Source organism: Anabrus simplex, chromosome 3, assembly GCF_040414725.1.
Source record: "Anabrus simplex isolate iqAnaSimp1 chromosome 3, ASM4041472v1, whole genome shotgun sequence".
Classification (NCBI taxonomy): Eukaryota; Metazoa; Arthropoda; class Insecta; order Orthoptera; family Tettigoniidae; genus Anabrus; species Anabrus simplex.
In genome coordinates this window covers 113447798-113471290 of record NC_090267.1, presented here as the reverse complement: position 1 = coordinate 113471290, position 23493 = coordinate 113447798, and the positions used below count along the sequence as shown (strand labels likewise).

The following is a 23493-nucleotide window of genomic DNA, read 5'->3' as shown; positions in this document are numbered from 1 at the left end:
CTACGGAGAGGCCTGGTGCAGGTCGTTTGAGTTGACGCCGTATAGGTGACCTGCGTGTCTGTGAGGATGGGGCCCTACCTAGGATGAATTCTAGTGATGAAGACAGCGCACACACACCCAGCCCCCAAGCCATCCGTATTAAACAATGAAGGTTAAAATCCCTGACCCGCCTGGGAATCACACCTGGGACCCCTTCAAGTCCAGCATGCTAACCATTTAGCCATGGAGCCAGACCATTATGCTGAATCAATACTATTAAAGACAAACCTCTAATGGGGTATTATTCAGTGATCACTCTTATGTTTGTGCTGATTTGTGATCAAACCACTGCAACATGAAAACTTACCTCATTAGCTATGTAAAAATTGAGAGCTGCCATGGCAAGGTTATAAGGTACAAGTGCCCACGTTAGTCGGAACGGTTTTCTATTCTTCATTAACTTTGGCCCGATCCACACGATGATCAGGTATAACACTGTATATACAAAAGTAGGGACTGGTGAGTCGACTAGCAGCCATCCTTTCGTCCTGCTGTCTGTAAACACACAGATAAATTCAAGTTTATAGTAGTATAACAACCAGGGCATTATACTTGTAAGTAATGTAATTCTTATATTACTTTTTAAGAATTAAAAAAAAAGATAATGTAAAGTAATTTCAAATGTATTTTTGGCTGTAATTTTGGATTTAAGATACTCTTTTGTTCATACATTTGAGAATTGTTATTTACATTTATTCTGGAGTTTTTTTCAAGTTGAAGAGAACTATTATACAATGTATTTTGGTTTATTGAATCAGTTGATTTGATTTATTCCAGGTATGGTCATTACATGTAATTATTTCAGAAAGTCATCAGAATACATTTATTTCATTGAGATTTTCATGTCAGGTTATTGGTAGGATCCAAAATGTCACTTCAGAATGAGTTTAATCATCAAATGCATATTATCATTAAGTGCTAATTGTTTTATGACATTTAAAAGAGATGAAAATGTGATTGTTCTTGGGACTCAAATAAGAATCTTCTTCTCTTTGGAAAGAGGAAAGCTGCATTAACAATTTTATTTGGGAATAACTAAAGCAAAAGAGAACTATATTCAGTTCTTGAGAGTACTTCAGCTGTCTATCTTGACTGTCCGTATGGACATCTACAGGTCACTCACTTAATTACTATGAAGCAAAATTTCAATTTCGAGAAGGGCTTAACATTGTAGTCCCTGACCTATATACTGCATCAGAGATTTTGGTGATACCCACCACACAAGTACATTATTCTAACAATGATTGTTTGGAGGAAAGTTCACAGCTTATAAAGAACATATGTTAGTGTTTACCTTTTGTCACAGTTTTATATAAATACACTATTCCAATAGTATCTGGGCACCTCTATGTTCACACAAACTAGAGTCTAGATGCCACTACAACCACTGCTGCTGCTATGGAAGGTAGCTGGCTGAGGGCTGCATGTTGTTCCGTGCTTTGAAATACCAGTACCTGCAGAGTAGGTGGAGCAAGGAAGCTTAGTGACTTTGAATGTGGAATGTTTATAGCTTCTCACATCGGTAAGCAGTCAGTCAGGGACATTTCCACCCTCCTCAAGTTACCCAGTTTGACTGTCGGGGATGTGACTGTGAAGTGGAAATGGGAAGACACAATCACATCAAAATCACAGCCCGGTAGACCAAGTGTGTTGACCGACAGGGACCATGGAGCTTTGAGAAGGTGAAATGGGAAAATTGCTTGACATCATGTGTCACTATCACTCATGAATTCTACTGTGCCACTAATTGTGCATGACTTTGCCAAGGCTTAGGCACCCGTTCCTAAACCGCAAATTTCGTTGGTGAACATTAAGTGCCGTATTTGTTGGTGTAAAGAGTGCTGCCACTGGTCGGTGGATGACTGGAGACATGTCATTCGGTGTGATGAATCAGGCTATACCATCTTGGAGTCAGATGGGATGGTATAGGTGTGACAAATGCCAGCCAAACGCTATATGCCAGCCTGTAAAGTGCCTACACTGAAATTTGGCAGAGGTGGGGTGAAAGTGGGCTGGATTGGTGTTTTGTTTTATGGAAGGGACTAGATCCTCTCATAACACTACAGAGCATGTTAAAGACAGAAGGTTGCACGCAGCTGTGAGCTTGCATCCAGGAGATAGTGGGTTCAAACCCCACTGTCGACAGCCCTGAAATTGGTTTTCCGTGGTTTCCCATTTTCACACCAGGCAAATACTGGGGCTGTATCTTAATTAAGGCCATGGCTGCTTCTTTCCCATTCCTAGGCCTTTCCTATCCCATCGTCGCCATAAGATCTATCTGTGTTGGTGCGACGTAAAACAAATAGCAAAATAAAAAAGAAAAGGCAGAAGGATATGAGGGCATTTTTTTTCTGTTGTGTGTTGTCTATGGCAGAAGACCAAATCAGAGATGATTACTGTGTGTTTCAACATGACAATGCTCCCTGCCATAAATCTGGGTCTAATTACAAGTGATTTGTTGATAATAAGCGTCCAGAAATGGACAGGCCAACCCTGACTTCAGTCCTATGGAACACCTCTGGAATGAACTAGAATGGTGACTTCACTCCAAACCCAAATGACCCACTTTACTAAATGCACTTGCTACAGCACTGCAGGAAGAATGCTGTGCCATTCCCCCAGAGTCATTCTAACACCTGGTAGTGGGCAATGGTATGATGATAAACGGGGTTAAAAGTCAGGTTGTGAGTTTCACAAATTGGAAAAGTCCTCTCAGTTTTAATCACTGCGTTAATGGGGTGAAAGTTCTTTTCAGGGATCATTGTAAGTACCTAGGTGTTAATATAAGAAAAGACCTTCATTGGGGTAATCACATAAATATGATTGTTAATAAAGGGTACAGGGGTTGTAGTAAAGATGTAAAGGAGAGGGCATATAAGTCTCTGGTAAGACCCCAACTAGAGTATAGTTCCAGTGTATGGGACCCTCACCAGGATTACTTGATTCAAGAACTGGAAAAAATCCAAAGAAAAGCAGCTCGATTTGTTCTGGGTGATTTCCGACAAAAGAGTAGCGTTACAAAAATGATGCAAAGTTCAGGCTGGGAAGAACTGGGAGAAAGGAGACGAGCTGCTCGATTAAGTGGTATGTTACAAGTAACTATTCTCATTTTGAATACAATTCTCATTGTATTGAAAAGGTGGATCTATAAATATTATAATAATATTTGTGATATAAGTGGTATGTTCTGAGCTGTCAGTGGAGAGATGCCGTGGGAGGACATCAGTAGACGAATAAGTTTGAGTGGTGTCTTTAAAAGTAGGAAAGATCACAATATGAAGATAAAGTTGGAATTCAAGAGGACAAATTGGAGCAAATATTCGTTTATAGGAAGGGGAGTTAGGGATTGGAATAACTTACCAAGGGAAATGTTCAATAATTTTCCAATTTCTTTGTGATTATTTAAGAAAAGGCTAGGAAAACAACAGATAGGGAATCTGCCACCTGGGCGACTGCCCTAAATGCAGATCAGTAGTGATTGATTTGATTGATATAGTATATCGTGATCCAGTTTATCAAAGGCTTTTGAAAAATCAGTGTAAATAACATCTGTTTTATTCCTATTTTCCATTCCATTATAAATATCTTGTGCAAGATTCACAAGATTAGTAACTGTGCCCAGGAAAAAACCATGTTGAAAGGGAGTAATGTAACATTTTACATGAGCAAAATTTTGGCAATAAATCATTTGTTCAAAAAACTTTGCCGGAGCACACAATATTGATACAGGTCTATAATTTTCCAGCTTTGCACTATCACCAGACTTGAAGATAGGGCATATGCTGCTAATTTTCCATAAATCCAGATATATTTGAGTACTTATAATTAAATTTTACATAAAGGCTTCATAAGTATTTCAGAACATCCTTTTAATACATACACAGGTATACCATCAGGTCCACTTGACTTACTCGACTTAAGATTTTTAATTGCCTCCCTATACTCACACTCGCTGATACCACCTATTGGCAAGATGTGAGATACTTGCTATTTATCTGTCTCAGTAATAACGTAAGAAGATGCTTGGTCTGAATAAACACTTTTAAAAAACTCAGCAAAGTTGTCTGCAATCTCCTTACTGTTATTTAATGATGTTCCCTTGAATGTCATTGAATCTGGAAGCATATTGTTCTTCCTTCTGCATTTAATTAAATTCAAAAATCTTCAGGACTAGTTCTGATGTTTTTCTCAGATTTGAAAATATATGCTCTATGTGCATTTTGGATCAGAGATTTAGATTTTCTTCTGATGTCCTTGTATTTCTTCAAGTGATGCTCTGAAAATTTAGATCGCGTTCTGTGATATTCTTTCAACTTTAATAAAGAAATAATCCTCTGCACAAGAAAGGGGACAAAACCGACCCTAATAACTACAGGGGAATCTCTCTCCTAGATATAACATACAAAATATTTTCAATAATCATCCTTAATAGGATAAGTTTACAACTTGAGAAAGAACTAGGAGAATATCAAGGAGGTTTCAGACCCTGGAGGAGCTGTCCTGATCAGATCATGAGTCTTAAGTTGATAATGGACTATAACAGGAGAAGAAACAGAGATATGGTGATAACATTTGTAGATTTCAAGAAAGCTTATGATTGCATCCATAGAGAATCTCTGTTTAAAATTTTAAGACACCTTGGACTACACCCCAAATTAATAAACATGATAAAATTGACTCTCACCAATACCAAGTCAAAAGTGAAGTTTAGGGGTGAAACATCAGAGACATTTGAAATTAAAACTGGACTACGGCAGGGAGATGGGCTCTCACCACTATTATTTAACTGTGCTCTAGAAATGGTAATGAGGGAATGGTTTAGAAAATGTCCCCCCAAAATAAAGATTGGCCGAAAAATCAAAACAAATTGCCTGGGTTTTGCTGACGATTTAGCATTACTAGCAGTGGACATAAAAGAAGCAAAAACCCAGATATCAGAACTTCAAAACATTGCAAATAAAATTGGCCTCAAAATATCATTTGAAAAAACAGAAATTATGCCCCAAAAACCAACACAGCTAAAAGAAGTCACCATAAATGGTAATAAAATCAAAATAGTAACTCAGTTTAAATATCTTGGAGAAGTAATAACACATAACTTAAATGAAAAAATCTCAATCCAAGTAAGAACAAATAGATTAGCTAAAGCACAAAAATTAACATGGGATATCTACAAAAAGAAATGTCTATCAATAAATGCAAAAATAAAACACTACAACACAGTTATAAAACCGGAAGCTACATATGCAGCAGAAACACTCTTTTACCTGAATAAACAATCAAAGACTGACAGACTTCAGAAAATTGAAAGGAGGATTGGAAGAACCTGTATCAACAAAAAATATCAGAAAGATGGACAGTGGCGGTTAATACCTAACAAAGTCGTGTACAAAGAGCTAGAACCCATTACAGATACTATGCGTAAGAGGAGACTGGGATTCTTTGGACATATCATGAGGATGCAGGACTCGAGACTTCTGAAACAACTAGTACAACACAATCTCGTCTCAAAAAATACCACAACAGGATGTAAATGGATCAGAGAAGTAAGAGAGGATCTGAAGGAAATAGGCCTTACAACAGAAGACACCAAAAATAAGATAAAATTGAATACAAAACTCAAGAATACAAACCTCCGCTTTACCCTTACACAAAACAAACCAACAACACGCACATTTTCAACTGAGGAAAGGGCACGAAGATCGGAGCGTCTGAAGAAGTACTGGGAGGACCGCAAAGCCCGAACAATCCCTTCAAAGAGACCTGAACGACGGACTGACTAAAGTGATCCTATGTGGTCATAAAAGAAGAAGAAGAAGAAGAAGAAGAAAGAAATAATATCATTAGTATACCACGATGAATAAGTTCTTATCTTATAAAACCTTTTCTTTGGTACAGCATCCTCCATCACCAAACTAATTATTCTATAAAAACAAGTAAGTGCCTCATTTTAATCCCTGAGGTTGTCCAATTCCCTCCACAATTCCTCTTGTAGTTGAACATACAGTTTATAAAAATTAGCTTTATGAAAATTGTAACTTTCAACCACTTGAGTCTTAATTGAAGAACTGGTTCATTTAATAGATAATTCAAATGACAGAGCAGGATGGTAAGAGTCTTCAGGTATTAAAGGAAGAGATTCTCTGGTTACATTATTGATACTGGCCAAACTTGTTAAAATTAAGTCTAGAGTTTTATTGTATGAATTCTGTATGGAATTCACAGATTCTATTTTATGTTATTGCAATAAATTCAAAAGGAGTTTGTAACTTTGCCCCTCTAGCAACAGATCAAAATTTGCACCATTTATTAGAGGAAGATTAAAATCACCTAAAATCAATGTGTTTCTGTACAACAATTTGTCTATGCTACCAAATCTGTCATAAAATTCTTTATATAGTTCCGTACTAGAATGTGGCGGAAAGTATACTGCCAGTATATTGTACTTCTTTTGCACTAATATAATTTCTATGCAGAATGCTTCTACATGCCCTAATTTCAAATCAATGTTAACTGCGACAATATCTTTTGAAACAGCAATTAGAACATCACCTTCCCTTTTACTTTTTTGGTCCTGCTGGAAAACATTGTATCTATTGCAAATGACTTCATTATTGAAAACACCACTGTGAAGCCAAATTTCAGTTAATACCAGAATATCAAATTCAGTTGCAAGAGAACTCGTATATATTTTGGTAATTTTTGTGTTTAACCCTCTAAGGTTCTGATAATATATGAATAAACTAGTCTTTTGTTCATTTGAGCATCTGTACCATCAGACCCTTTACATCCCCTACCGTCCTCAAGGTGTATATGTATCTTTCATTACCAAAACCTTCCCTATAATAATCAGAAAAATTTAGACCTTTCATATTCTGATAATACAATAATGAAATTTTGTTCTCAGAAGACATTTTTTACATTAAAGAGTTCACATCATCCAGTGCTCTTAATGTGTAAATATAGTTATCAGACTTTTTTTTCTTAGACGAATGGCACCAGTATAGTTTACCCACAGATAGGCGTATTTCTTCTCAGCCTTAACTCTTCTTGCATGAGCAAATATACCGTAATTTTCCTATTTCTGGAGAGACTTTGGTTGATATAAATTGGCGAGGGAGTACTGAAACCATTGTCAGTTGTGTTTAGATTTCTTTTAATTTTATGTTTCTGAAGAATTTGGTCTTTATCACTGCTTCTGACGAACTTGATAATGATTCCTCTGCTTGTCTGGCCTAGGTTTTTCTTCAAACGATGACAAACTTCAATCATATCGTTGGTGATAGAAATATCTAATGCCTGTCCTATTTTTTTCACTGTATCATAAGTGTCCTCGTTTGGCTTATCAGGAATTCCATAAATTTCTAATGTGTTTCTTCTTCCATACTGTTCTTGGTCATATATTTGCACTTTTAAGTCACATATCTCCTTTTTCAGGGAAGCATTCTCGCTTTTAATATTCTCTATAGAAATTAAATATGCCTGGATGGTTTCAGCTTGCTTTTTCAGAAGATCAGAATTCTCATCTAATTTTTCATGTGCTAAGTTGAAGAGATTTTCCAAGTTCTTCTTCCGATCGGCGATTTGATTCCCTAATTCCTTTTACTTCATGGTCTATGGAATGAAGTATTTTGTATAATTCCAATTCACCCTCGATAATCAACATCTCACAATTTCCACTTTCACACCTAGATTTTAAACACTTAAAACAGCGCCAAGATTTTTCTTCACTTCGTAAGAATTTAATGTCATCTTCCTTTAATTATGGAACCATTGACTACAATCACAACACTGAATTTTGGCATTTAAATCATGGTGTGAAACTGACTTAGAACATTCTGCACAGAGGTTCATATTGATGAAAATTAAAAATAAAACAGCAACAAAAAAGAAAAGAAAAAGAGAAAGATAGAGATAGAACAATGAAGAACACTTGTGCCCCCTGTCCAATATGCAGAGATAGTAAACCTTGAACCAGGTTATCAATAGTTCAGCTGTAACTTACAAGCAGTTCAGTGATATAGGTGTTGGCAGTACTCGTGTTTACATACGCACCAAATGCACCATGAAATCTCATTTAAGACATTTTTACACTGATAACCACTCATTTGCTCTATTACAAATATAAAAAAATCAACGAAAGTACTTACATTTCATTAATATACTATTGAAGTAGCACTGGCACAAGGAAATACCATGAAAGTACACAAAAACTATGGAGCACAAGCAACGTCCTCTTGATCACACCATTTCAAACATAGAGATCAATTCCTAGAATTGGACTACCACTCTTTTATAAGGGAGTTTATTGCTGAAGATGGTCGCAGAGCAAGTATTTGAAACCACTCCAACAAGGTAATTCATTTACCCTTGAAGAAGTTGGTCTACAGATTTCACGAGTTGCCTTTTAAGCCTAAAATTCAATGTTTATTTTTATGAAACAGTGCCTTTTTTAGTATAATTATTTACATTCTTCTATTGTTTGGTTCTGCATTGACATCCTCCTTTCTCTTGTCTCATAACTAATATGAACTAACTTACCTGACAAGGACAGAGTCCAGAGGTAGTAGTTGTATGCACTGCTGAGCACACTCTGGGTAGAGTTTAGAATTTCTGCCATGTTTGTATTGTTTCTTTGGTACGGTTACCTGGAACAACAGAGAGAAAAAAAAAAAAAAACAGTTTTAATCAATACTTCATTCATAAGTGGCATTAAAAAAATAAAATTATAGACAGTTATTTGCAATCATATCCTGGCAAACCCTCTGGGTGACCTTGTAACCTCTAGAAGAGGTTTCCCTTGGTGGCAGGTAAGGAAATGCAATACCTCCAGTGGACCAAATGTCTGTCTCAAATTAGGCAATATTTGTTCTCCATGTCAGAAGAATTTGGTGTTATTAAATGCTGAAAGTAAGACACTGCTTGAATTATCTCCCTAGAATGTAACCGTGAGAACAACAACAACAACAACAACAACAACAACAACAACAACAACAACAACAACAATACCAGGCGAGTTGGCCATGCGGTTAGGAGCGCGCAGCTGTGAGCTCGCATCCGGGAGATAGTGGGTTCGAATCCCACTGTCGGCAGCCCTGAAGATGGTTTTCCGTGGTTTCCTATTTTCACACCAGGCAAATGCTGGGGCTGTACCTTAACGGCCGCTTCCTTCCCATTCCTAGGCCTTTCCCGTCCCATCGTCGCCATAAGACCTATCTGTGTCGGTGCGACGTTAAGCAAAATAGCAATAATAATAATAATAATAATAATAATAATAATAATAATAATAATGGCGTGTGACCTCGGGAGAGGCCTGGTGCAGATCTTTTGAGTTGACACCTGATAGGCAACCTGCATGTCTGAGAACAGGGCTCTGTCTGTGGTGAATGTTAATGCTGAAGACAGCACACACACACCCAGCCCCCGAACCATCGGAATTAAAATTATAAAATCCTTTTATTTACAACCACCTACTCAATACAATACACTCATTGAATTATAAAATAATCATGAGGTGTCTTAAATAATGGGACATGTTTCGTTCAGCATAACGAATAACATTAGACTTAGATTGTAACAATATGTACAGATTAACAGCAAGAATTTGTCGTGGAATACATTGAACGATGGCAGTCTGTGAAGTTAAAAACAATCATGGGTTGTTAAAGTAAAAAATAGATACACTAGAGTCCCGTTAATCCGAACCCCGTTAATCCGAAAGTCCGGTTAATCCGAACTGAAATATTCAATTTTTTAAAAGAAATCTTATTGAAATGAAAGAACATATTATAGAATGAAGATTTACTTGCATTTTATTAGTCATATTTTACTACAATTACTTAATGTAAACATAATTCCACATCATAAACCATCAATCACTGGTTGTTTATCTATATAAAGTCTGTCAGTTTCTTTTGCCATAGTGGTTGGAACCTATTTGAAGATGCAGTGTTAAACCAGCGTCTCATAAACATCACATCAGTGGGCGTAGCAGCGGAGTGTTGCTCGACGTCGTGTACGGCAAGTTCTAAGGCAGCCGCGGCATCTGTCGTCACTCTGTTCCTCATCAGCTTCAGATTTTTTCTCCACCATAGCTACGATTTCTTGGTCTGTTTGTAATTGATGACAGTCAGCTTCCATCCACTCGCTACTGTCATTTTCATTGTTGTTTTCTCCTCTACAGTTTCTTAACTACCCTACTGTAATGTATACAGTATTTTATTGATGTAACTGCTAAAGAATGGACATTTGAAATTACAGTATGTACTGTACTTTTTTTTTTTTACAAGTTGTTTTGCGTCGCACCGATACAGATAGGCCTTATGGCGACGGTGGGACAGGAAAGGGCTAGGAGTGGAAATGAACCGGCTGTGGCCTTAATTAAGGTACAGCCCCAGCATTTACCGGGTGCGAAAATGGGAAACCCCGGACAACCATCTTCAGGGCTGCCGACAGTGGGGTTCAAACCCACTATCTCCCGAATACTGGATACTGGCCGCACTTAAGCGACTGGAGCTATCGAGCTCAGTGTATTGTATTGTAGAAGCTATTTTCCTCAGACGGTTGAGGCGCTGGCTTTCTGACCCCAACTTGGCAGCTTCGATCCTGGCTCAGTCCGGTGGTATTTGAATTTGCTCAAATACGTCAGCCTCGTGTAAGTAGATTTACTGGCACGTAAAAGAACTCCTGCGGGAGAAAATCCCAGCACCTAGGCATCTCCGGAAACCATAAAATTAGTTAGCGGGACATAAAAACAATAACGTTATTATTAGAAAATATTTTCCGGTTAATCCGAAAATTTCGTAATCCGAACAGACTCCAGTCCCAATTAGTTCGGATTAACGAGACTCTACTGTATTGTGGACATTAAAATACATCAATGCATGAAGCATGGATTAATTATTGAGGATAAAGTTCCTTCAGTTATGCAAAAACAATAGTTGAAATAGAGTTCATTGATTAGTAAGAGTCCAAATTGAACCAGTCAAAAGGCGCATAACGACGAAACTAAGGTTGATATGATGTGATCTCCAATAGTTGTGAATTCTGTAGGAGAGATTCTCTAACCAGATTCCCTATCTGTCGTTTTCCTAGCCTTTCTTAAATGATTGTAAAGAAACTGGAAATTTAAACATCTCCATTGGTTAGTTATTCCAATCTCTAACTGCCCTTTCCATAAATAAAAATTTGCTCCAATTTGTCCTCTTGAATACCAACTTTATCTTCATACTGTGATCTTTCCTACTTTTAAAGACACCACTCAAACTTATTCATCTACTAATGTCATTCCACGCCATCTCTCCACTGACAGCTCAGAACTTGTGTAAATAGTGTATATATATATATATATATTTATATATCTTTTGTGTTTCTTGAGTAATCCTTAAAAAGGCATCGGGTTCTTCTATTTGTTTCAGTTTCTGAACAATGAGTTTTGTAATCTACCACATGGTTTTATGGCTGATGAAGTCTCAAATAGAGACGAAACATGTCCCTAATATTTAATATGTTTTTTAATTAAATAGTTTTTCACTTGTAAAGTGATGAGTATTGATTGGGTGGACTGAAACCTAACATTGTTTCTTAGTTTTTTACATGCCACTTAGTCAAGCAGCTGGTCTCCTTTCTCCGAAGTCTTCCCAGGCCAAACTTTGCAACATTTTTGTAACGCTACCTTTTTTTGTCGGAAATCACCCAGAACAAATCGAGTTGCTTTTCTTTGGACTTTTTCCAGTTCTCGAATCAAGTACTCCTGGAGAGGATCCCATACACTGGAAGCATACTCTAGTTGGGGCCTTACCACGGACTTATATGCCCTCTCCTTTACACCCGTATTACAACCCCTAAATACCCTCATAACCTTGTGCAGAGATCTGTACCCTTTAGTTTCAATCCCATTTATGTGATTACCCCAGTGAAGATCTTTCCTTATAATAACACCTCAAAAGTTTGAAGTGTTGTGCTTTACTGATACAGTATGTGATTTAATTAAGTAGAGCGAAGAGTGGGGAATCTTTAATGTTTGTTTGATCACTGAGGTTATTTTGGTTGGCTTTTTTCTCGCAAAGTGAATTTCTATCAACCCCTTTATATAATTGTTTAAAAAATTATTTCTGATGAGTAATTTTTTTTAAAGATCTGTGCTAAATATTCTTATTCTGCTGAGAATATATAAAAACTAAAAGTATCAAATAAAAAATATTTGTCTTTTAAAAAGATCTAATTCTTGAAAAGTATGATATATTTGTACAATAATCCTTCTCAAGTTATTAAAAAAGTCAGGAGTTCATTTTCAGGTAAAGTAGCATGGTAATTTCTGTATTGGAATCTGCAAGATCAGCTGGCACTGAAAGGTTTAAGTGTTTGCCGATCTACATAGAGTTCCACTATTGCTTCTAGGATCACTGACTGTAGTTGACTGCAGTGGTATAACCTTTTAGCGAGAATGAAAATTGTAGGAAGATTATTGGCAAAAATGCCTCACTTTCACTTATGTGTGACTTGATTTCACTCACAAGATCAAGAAGTTTAGACTAATATGTAGCTTTATGCAGAGCATATTGAGGAGTAACACAAACACATGAACACAATTTAAGTCTAAAAGGTAATAGCTGTACCAATGATTTATTTTATGGGAGTGAAACGTGGGTACTTGGAAATTCAGATGGTAGCATGTGCCAAAATGACATTCTTAAGATCAATAAGAGGTTCTGCAAGGATTGATTGTCTTTGCAGTGAAAATATACACAAAGAATGTGATGTTATCAGAGCAAAATAATTGTGGAGTGAACATATTTTGAGAATGGATACATCTTGCCTTTCAAAAATAGCATTCGATGGAGCTATGGGACATACCAGTAAAAGTTGCTGCATCATATACGTTTGGAACAGGTTAGAGACTTAATCATTGATGTTTAGTGATTAAAAAATCTTAAATCTTTGGCAGTACCAGGAACTGAACCTGGACCTCCAAGGATGGCAGCTAATAGCGCTAACCATTGCACTATGGAGCTGAACATGTTTGCTGATGAAACCAAAGTAATTTCTTTTTTCCAACTACCAATGCTTGAAACTAGAATTGTATTATAGCTCTGGAAAAAAAGCTAAGTACATTTAAGAAAGAAAAAACAGCATTTTCAAACAGTGTCACTGCCATTGCTGCCTTATGAAAGAGACTTGGAACACTGCCTCATGTACTTAGTGTGGATGAAGTCAGTCAGTCAAGCAACTTGAGGCTGCGGAGCTTTCTCTGACATCAGAGCTACCGTGACACACTATTCTGCTCTGTGGGCTACAGTACGTACTACATGCTGATGCTGCAGTCAACAGAGCCAGAGTTCTGATTACTTCATTGGAGGCTAATTTAATGTAATACCGTCAAAATCGTTTATTGTGACATCGCTTTTAGTGACTATTGGATATTTCTGCGAAATCAAATGGTACTTTCTAAATCCTATACAAACACTGTATTTAAAATAATTGCTTAGTATGACATCATTTATTATGACATGTTATATAAAACGACATATTTTTATCACATTTTTGGAATGTATCCACTATATCATCCAGTGTTGATTTTTTGTTTGTTACGCATTTGGGGATGGATTGTTGGCAACAATGTAAAGCTTATTTTCAGTCTCTGTTTTCAGTAGAGTGAAGATGTTGCAAAAGAAAGGGTTTAATATCGAGGAAAAGTCACACATAATGTGGTGACTACAAAATGGCAAAACAAGTGTCAGCATCACAAAAGAACTGGCTCTATCACACTCAACGATTTCTACAATTTGGACGGACAGAGAGAACATCTTGTTTATTAGCCAAGACCTTGTGCAACATTATTGATCAATTTACATTGTTGCTACATATTTCCTTACTTATTATAGTATATTTTGCTTGACATATTATTGCTGTACGTACTGTGTAAACGTTAGAAGAAAAAATCCTCTCAGTCCCGCTCCACAAATACTGTATTGCAAATACACAAGAACCTCGTTTATCCAGCCCTCATTAATCCGGATCTCCAGTTTATCCGGATAGAAAATAATTTAAAATTTTTTTTACTTGTACAGTATTTCTTTTACGGGGCCGATTCTTCTTGAATGTCTTTTCTGCCAAGGAGAGTTAAGGACAGGAATTGGAAGTAAGTTGGCTGTGGTCTATCAAAGGTGCATTTGCCCGGAATTGAGAATGGGAAGCCATGGACTCTTCTGAGTTCCTTGACACATTTGCACGCATTCCTGAATGCTCGGTCGTAGATGTTAACGATGTAAATGACTGGTTGAAAAATGACTGTAATTCAGGTTATGGCATAATGATGGATGAGTAAATTATTGCCTCTTGCTCCTCGGCAGGTAATGACAAGAGTGATGGTGAATTCGAAAGCGAACCTGGCGCTCTGTCAGAAGAACCATTGACTCGTGGAGATGCAACAATGCAGCTGGACACACTGATGGCCTATTTAGAATCCCAGACTGAAACCACACCGGCAGAACTGATGTTAGTAAAACATCTTTGTGTTCGTGCTGTGCGCAAACACTATACAAATGTAAAACAGAAAAAGCTCACACATTATTTTAGTGCATAAAACAGTCATAAATATAAGAAAAGTGTTCTTATATTTTTTTGTACAGTTGACAAAAGATATTACTGTACAACTTATGTTAATATATTATATAACATGTACTGTATTTGTTTCTTAGTTTTTCCGGATTATCCGGATTTTCGATAATCTGGATCAGTTCCGGTCCTACTTAATCCGGATAAATGAGGTTCTTGTGTACAGTACTTATTTCACTTATGTCTTTTGAAGTTTTCACTTTATTCTGTTAATTAATCATGTTAAGTGTGCAGCCTAAAACTTACAGATATGACATTTTTAGCAACAACAACAACAACAACAACAAAATGATTGCTTTGTGCAACTATAATGACTATTAATTGGCAGTCCCTTCAGAGTCATTATAATCAGTTTTGACTGTATTGAATTGTTATGGTAACATTAACTTCCGCTTTTGTTTTTCAACTAATAGATGAGTAGTATTTATGAGTAAACCAGGGTAGAGAAAAATAGTTGAAAATTTTATAGCAAGGAAGAACTCCTGTGGGTGGGGGTGGTAGAATATATCCACGGTATCCCCTGCAGTCATAACAGCAGTAGCGTGGGTTGGCAACACTAGCTGAATATGGTACTGCATCCATGTTCTTAAACCAGATTTCTCACATTCATCTTCCCCATCTGACCTACCTTGATCAGCTCCTGTTTTCTTCTGATACTTCTGGTATTAACTTTGTGAACCCAAGGAAATCCCTCATGGCCATTCCCTTTCTTTTGCTGATAGATACCCCTCTCATTGAAGGATGAGAGCTCTTCTATTTTTTCCTCTGATTAGTGTTAAGAGGGAATGTTTACCTAGTTGTAATTTCCTGTAAAACAGTGATCACCACCATCACTATGAACCAGGAGAGTGGATGAATGAATGGAGAAGATGGAGAAGACAAGACTAGATATGGAAAACAGTACAAATATTCAACTTGGATTTTTTTCTATTGAAGAGCATGGAATACCCTAGGGAATGAAGATATACTAAAGTAAGGTAAAGAAGTAATAATGTGTAAGGCATATTACATAACTTTTATGAAATGAGTGGTTGAGAGTGGGCCAGTAACAAAGGATAGAAATCAAGTTATATAGACAAATTGAATAAAATTTCTAAGATGCACAGAGTAAAAGAAAGGTCTAAAGAATAAACAAGAGTAGAATGAAAAGAAGTGGTATCAATGTTAAGAAAATAATATTCTCTGTCTGTAAGGAAGACTGATTATTGAAGAATCTGTGTACACACAAATAATTATAGTGTGTAAAATTTCACGTTTTACAATCTTGGTTTATAACTTAATATTTTTATTTCACCTAATCAATACATTTTGTTTTTTATGAATAGGACTAGCTTCGATCGTTTCATTTGGTCATCTTCAGCTATTCATTTATACAAATTAAACTAAAATAACGACACAATCATTAAATAAAATGGGGTTTGTAAACCCTGAGCTAAAAGTATAAATACATAGGGAAACACTTTAGTCCACATTAAAACTCTTGGATTTTTACTTTACTCTAGTCTTCTGATGTAATGAGAATAGACTAATTCAAAAATCTTGATAGAAATGTTCCAATTGTGTATGAATTGCATCAAACAAAATAACAAATGTTCTTTAAAAAATCAAAAGATTATGTTCAAATTACAGGAAAAACAAGCTAATAATGGTTGTTGAGATGCTCAAAAACAATAGTTAAAATTGGGCCGTGAAGAAATTATTTCGTTTAGAACACATTCAATCTTATGAGAGTAACATGTATATCACTGTCTGTTGATGATCCATAGCATAAAATCTGATGTATATAGTTCCAAGCTAGATAGCTGCAGTTGCTTAAGTGCGGCCAGTATCCAGTATTCGGAAGATAGTAGGTTCGATCCCCCACTGTCGGCAGCCCTGGAAATGGTTTTCCGTGGTTTCCCATTTTCACACCAGGCAAATGCCAGGGCTGTACCTTAATTAAGGCCACGGCTGCTTCCTTCCCACTCCTAGCCCTTCCTTGTCCCATCGTCGCCATAAGACCTATATGTGTCGGTGCGCGTAAAGCAAAAAAAACAGCTAAGTATCGGTAGTCAAAATAATCATTCATCAAAGATTGAATATTTGAAGGATATCCCGATGTTCTTAAAGTGATTTTGCATCAGTCCTTAAGGGCGTTAAATGGGGATATCCTTCGAGGCCGCTATGTGATACCTGGCTGACAAAGATGTGTGTATTTTTGAGAATTTTTTTTTCTTGTATTAGCAACATATTTTGTATTGATATACGGTGGATCATTTGTACTCTCCTTTATTGTATGTTAGTCTCCTTTCAATATGGACCAAATATGTTTTTAATACTTAATGCAACCTGTACACAATTGGAATCAAGATTTTTAAATTAGTCTATTCTCATTACTTTAGAAGACTAGAGTAGAGTAAAAATCCAAGTTTTAATGTGGACTAAAGTTGCTTGCTTGTTGTTTAAAGGGGCCTAACATCTAAGGCCCGTGGACTAAAGTGTTTCACAATAAATTTATACTTTTAGCTCAGGGTTTACAAACCCCACTTTATTTAATGATTGTGTCCTTGTTTTAGTTTAAATTATATAAATGTATAGCTGAAGACGACCAAGTCAAATGGTCGAAACTAGTCCTATTCATAAATGATAAAATGTTTTGATTAGGTGGAATAAAAACATTAGGTTATAAAGCAAGATTGTGAAAAGTGAGTTACATCCATCAATACAAGCAAAAATGAAAATTATTGCTTACACATGTGTAACAAAATATTTCTTATCAAATTTTTATCCATCCTTTGGCAATTAACATTTTTGACAAAACCGAAGTACATGATCAAAAGTGTATGCAAAATTTCAGCATTTTAGCTTTTTGTAACCCGAGCAGAGTGGCCAAGGATGTTAATGCACTACAACCTTGGAGCCAATCTCTGCATTTGAAAGATGCATTTGGTTCGAATCCCACTGTCGGCTGTCTTAAGAATGGTTTTGTGTGGTTTCCCATTTTTACTTCCAGGTAAATGCTGGGACAGTTCAAATTCACAGGCCACAGCCAATTCCTTCAACTTCCTTATCCAATTTCATCCTCATTAGCTCCTGAATTGAGGTTGAGATCCAGCCATAAAATCATGCCATATGAATTTATCTCACCTCGTACCCTACCCCGTATCAAGAAATGAGACTAAGAGGTAGACAAACAACAAACAAGCTTATTGTGAATTTATTCAAAATCATTGACAAAGATATGGAGATCCATGGATGGGCACTTAAAAGATTTGATTTAGCTAAACTACCACTACCTTCTTAAATTGATCATGCAGTGTAAAATTGATGGATGTAGGAGTTATGGTCAAAGGAAACACTTTTGGCTGAGGAACTTATGGGATTGGACAGCACTAGATTCTAGTAGAATGATAAGGACAGCCGAACATCATACAGACTTCACTGTGATTGTGGCCAACCTTCCTTAACGGAGAAGGCACTATAAGAAGAAGACCACTTTTCTCACTTTTTGCTTTAATGATCTTTAAAAAACAAGGGATGGATAAATTTTACTTTCAGCTGGCTGTAAATATATACTATACATCAGAATTGGGAAACTAGAAAAGAGGATAAGAATATGCAAAGAGTAAACACAATGATGGCTAATCTGGGAAATGGGAGTGGCAAAAAAGAGAAAATACAAATGCATCTTTATGTCTTCTTCTGCGTTTGTCCAAATTTACCATCTCTATAAACTTTTATTTTCATCCTTCCATTTTTTTTTTTGTGTTTATCATACTTTCTCTTTATCTTGAAATTCCAACACCAAGAGTGAAGTGATCTAAGGAATGGCCTGCTCAGAGAGTATGAAAACCTGCCCAAGAGTAGAAATGAGTTTATAGGGTCTAAGGAGAATGAGATCTTGGACAGAGTGGCTGTACATCTGGCTTTTGGAGGGCATGTCCTCCATTTTAGGCCTTGTCCTCCTATTTTTCAGGATATAAAAATATGCCAGAATGTATGGCATTTTAGAATATATGACTGCAGAAAACTGAACTTTACATGACACATTATTTCTTGACCTTCATGGGGAAAAATGGGATGTTTTATATATTTATGTTGGTATTCTTGCCCCTAGATCCCTTTCTACTGCAAATGTTGGCTGTCCTGTTAAGCATTGTTTCTGATTTAATAGACACCAACAGTTTTGTTCTTTGTTTTGTCTCACACTTTTGTAGTGTCTTACATTTGGGTGTTAGCCACATTTTCTTACGATCATGTCAAAAAGAAGATAAAACTCAGTGATATAATATGAGTTCTAAGTAACCAAGCTTTGTATAAAGTCCATGAAATAAAATGTGAAATGTATGACTAACAAAGGTTCTGGTGATTTAGACTACCATGAGCGAGTGTTAAAAATTAAACAATGACATGATAAATCCCTATAATAACTTTCTATGCTCTTATTATAAATGCAAGTACTAAGGTAATTCTTTGGATTTAACACGTGTAATCCTCATAAGGTGGACAAAATTTGGTATTGTTTTTATATTGAGAATAATTAATATGAATTTATTTTTGTTAGATAAACGTCACTGCTATGGCATGCTGTGGCATGTAGATTATGGTTGTGCATGCGCAATAGCAATGATAAGGCACTTAGACTCAGCAGCGATTGAGAGATGATGTTCAGGCCCGTCTGCAATATTATGGGGCCTGGCGCCTTATCTTATTGGGGTCATGCGGTATGCTGCGTGTTAGGAAAAAGGAAATTTAAGTTCTGGCAAGATCATTCACTCGTTTTAATTTGGGATATCAAATCAGAAGAAGAAACATTGATAGTGGGTTCAAATCCCACTGTTGGCAGCCCTGAAGATGGTTTTCCGTGGTTTCCCATTTTCACACCAGGCAAATGCTGGGGCTGGGCCCTAATTAAGGCCATGGCCGCTTCCTTTCCATTCCTAGCCCTTTCCTGTCCCATCGTCGCCATAAGATCTATCTGTGTCGGAGCGACATAAAGCAACTTGAAATAGATGTTGATTCCCATAGGGAACCTGAAATATTTGTCCCGAATGAGTACATTTATAATACCAATATAGTTGGTCCGTTATTGGACACTAAATTTTCCAGTTAACTCATTCCTGGTTACCAGCGTTTTGCCGCAGTGTGCTAATTTGGGCTCATTAGTTTGATGGAGGACAAAAAGACTGCTGGACTGATAAATACCAATTCATCTTAAATGCACAGCAAGGCAGGTATGTCCTGTCCTGTCCTGTTCCGAAAGGTTTTCCCTTCTTTTCTTCCCATTTTTTTAGGGGTACTCTTCCATTTTCTTGTGGCACACTGTTCAACTTCTTGAATAATTTTTTTTATTTTGCTTTCTCTTGTATTTGTGGGGGTTTCTTCTTATCCCTGTACTCATTTTTGGTGTAGGGTGAATGAAGCTCAGGGATGTGCTTGTTTCTAAGTTTTTCAGATTCCTGGCAGGAAAACAATGCTATATCCTTTTGAGTGAACTTAGCACAACCCACATAATGAAAAAATTCTCAAGAATGGCCCCCTCAGTAAGTGCAGATATCTGTGTTCCTCAAGTTAAAAAACAGAAATGAGCTTGTCAGGGTTTGAGAATAAATCTGTCTGGGAGAACTGAGGTTGCTGTAGGGAATGGCCATCTATGAAGGCAACAGGGGGTGGTTGACCTAGTCTTTCTACGTTTCCACGTTTGTCCTTGTCTCTCTTTTCTGTTGCTCCCTCTGTCCACACTAGTTTGTCATTGTGTTTATTCTTTTGCGTGTTTCTGTCACTTTTACTAGCTATCTTAAATTATTAGTATTTATAGCCTCATTTATTCCATTTTCTTAACTGTAGATGTAGTTGAAAATGAGTATCCATATAACTTTTAAATTTAAAGATGTTATTTATAGAGAAGGACACCCTTTAAGCCACTACTTTTTAACTTCAAAATTTAAAAAATAATCAGAATGACCAGACTAAATATAGAACTAGTGATGTACAGTGATCGGTGAGAACTTATCACTCTGAAATGAAAATGAAAATCCACAGCCTGTCTCCAGTCATTCGATCGGGTCAGGAATGGAATGAATGAAGCCCCCATTTAGCGGCGAGCATAGGAAACTTGCCGGCTGCCGAAGCCTGTCGCACTCCTCTGTGGCAATGATAAATGACTGACAGATGAAATGTTAATGGAGAGTGTTGCTGGAATGAAAGATGGCAATAAAAACTGGAGTACCCGGTGAAAAACCTGTGCCGCTTCTGCTTTGTCCAGCACAAATCGCATATGGAGTGACCAGGATTTGAACCACGGTATCCAGCGTTGAGAGGCCGGCGCACTGCCGCCTGAGCCACGGAGGCTGATATCACTCTGAAATATTACCCTAAAAAATGTTTGCTGAAACACCTCGTCAGGTGAACATCATGATGGCAAACTTTACCACGGTATTTTTGGCTCTGAAGCATAGACCGTGAACTTTCTAAGTGCCTACCAGAAAGTTGCGATGATGAGCAATATATTAGGCTACGCTTGGTTCATATGTGTTTCTATACATTTTAGAATTTGCTGAAAGGATAGCATGTCTTCTAAAGAAAAAAATATACAAAGGAGACTGATAAAAAAAGGAAAAAATTTATAAAATATGTTGTGACTGCTGCAGTATAAGTTTCCTATTTAAAAAAAGATAACAATATTTTTAAAAAAATAATTCTTAAAAATTGCTACTCACTCAGTTAGAAGGCTAGCTACACTGACACAACCAAGTTGCTATCGATCCACACAGTACCACATTGCAAGAGGTCTTGTAGGCACTACCTGATGGTCAAGGATCTGGACTGTTAGTGAAATGTACACTGATGGGCAGCCAAAAGTGTGTTCCTTGGCCTCCCCACTGCCACATGTGATCCCCACTCTCTCCTGGTCCCCTCCACACTTCTCAAGATACAGGCCAAGCCTCTTCCCTCCTCTATACTTGACATTGCTGCTTGCAATCAGCTTTCTGTTCAATATCACTGAGGTTTTGTTGTTGTTCTCACTGACAGCTGTGGCCTGGTCATACAACATACATCTTGTCACTTGCAGTGTCAACAGAGAAAATGAGGTTATTCCATAAAATGATATATAATAGGGGAAATCTCCATCCCTTGATTTCTTCCTTTTTCAGAAAAAGAAAGCCTATAATACAGACAATATAAAATAGAAATAAAGCAAATTAGAGTGAAAAATTTATCCTTAGATTATGGATATTGGAAAAGGACGTAAAATAGTTTGATACTAATTGTTTTCTGACGCCACCTAAATGGTGCAGACTGCAAGGCCATATCAAATCTCTATCCGAGTCCGGTGTTCGAATCTCGGCGCTCTTAGTGGACAGCACACGTGTCGATTGTCTATAATTTCGAACGCTACACATTTCAAATAAATGCTGGGATGGTAGGTCTAGAATATTTCAAATCCAGAGGTGTCTTAATCAATCCTAGGTAATGTTCACACACACAAAATAATTCGCGCATGATTTCCGTATTGTTTCGGCCACTAAAAAAGTATTAGCCTTGAACTGGTTTTCACATCATCTCGGTATCATATTTAAGAAGAAATAGAGCTGAAGTAAACCCTTTCTCATCCTACGCGAATCTTTTTTCTCGGGAAAAGAAATGAACCAAATTAGAGCGTAAAAAATAACCACCATTGTTAGTTTACGGGCATTTTAAAACATAAGAAAACATTAAATAGTTTAGTAATAATAATAATAATAATAATAATAATAATAATAATAATAATAATAATAATAATAATAATAATTCTCTGGCTCTCTAACATGGCTCAAGAAAAGTAAACCTATCTCAAAGTTCAGTTCGAGTCCGCTGTAGTTCTGTAAAACACAATAATATTTTGGTCATATTCATTTTGAAACGTGTAATACACGTCTCACGAGTATTTTCCATATTAGGGGCGTATGTTATTTTCAAGGCCACCTCACCAACAATGCAAGGGAACTTTTAAAGAAAAAACTGATAACTAATACCATGGTCTACTGAAATGTAGGCGTGACATGGCATACATTGGTATGAAGAGAAATTTATTGCATTTTATAGATAACCGTGTGTTTTTAGTGCCGTATGTATTTTATATCAGTTTGCACTAGGGAAGTATTTTTTTAAAATTCGGCAGTAAAAATACTGGGCTGTACGGTATTTAACTTTAATTAACCTATTATATAACTTTAAATATCTTTGAATAAGTCGTATAATTTTTCCTAATATACATAACATCCTTTCTACAATATTAAAAGAACATTACAATTAGAATGTAAAAAACATTCTTAGATTATGGAAATTTTAAAACGTAAGAGGACATAAAATAACTTAATAATTATTGCTAATACAACCTTCTTGTTCAGGTGTAGATTCAAAGCAAATTACCATAAAGGAATTGTGATCTCTTATTTCGTGACAGAGAAATAAATTATTATTGCTACAAGTCATAAAATACTTGCTACACGACGATAGAGTCTAATTTCCCTCGTAAAGTTGCGAACTTAAAAGAGCAAGTCATTGAGCTGTGAATTATGGCACAACCTGTCTAGGCCACAAATAAAAATACCAAACGTAAATAAGATGCATTTAAGGCGCGAATAAGACATATGACTTGTTGTAACATTCACAACAGTAAATAGAAAATGTTATTCTAAAATACAGACTTCTTCATTTCAGATATTTCAAAAGGGGGTGGGGTCATCGGAATGGAGGCAGGTTAGAAAATGCGGATATTACTACAAATAATGTTTGCAGTTTTAAAACACTGAAAAAATATACTTCACCTTAGTAGTACAATGCTGCTGAGTTTCCCTACAAGCAGCGGTGTTTTCA

The 23493-nt window shown here is 36.6% G+C and overlaps 1 protein-coding gene across 1 annotated transcript in view; it reads right to left on the bottom strand.

The window, feature by feature from the left end:
- LOC136866047 (very long chain fatty acid elongase 4) overlaps nucleotides 1–23493 on the bottom strand; it is a 95143-nt gene that overhangs the window by 45736 nt on the left and 25914 nt on the right. The window contains exons 2-3 of the mRNA XM_067142679.2: nucleotides 8581–8687; nucleotides 347–534 (exon numbers count right to left, since the gene is read on the bottom strand). Coding sequence (XP_066998780.1) covers nucleotides 347–534; nucleotides 8581–8659 — 267 coding nt within the window. The 5' untranslated portion in view covers nucleotides 8660–8687. The remainder of the gene's footprint in view (nucleotides 1–346; nucleotides 535–8580; nucleotides 8688–23493) is intronic.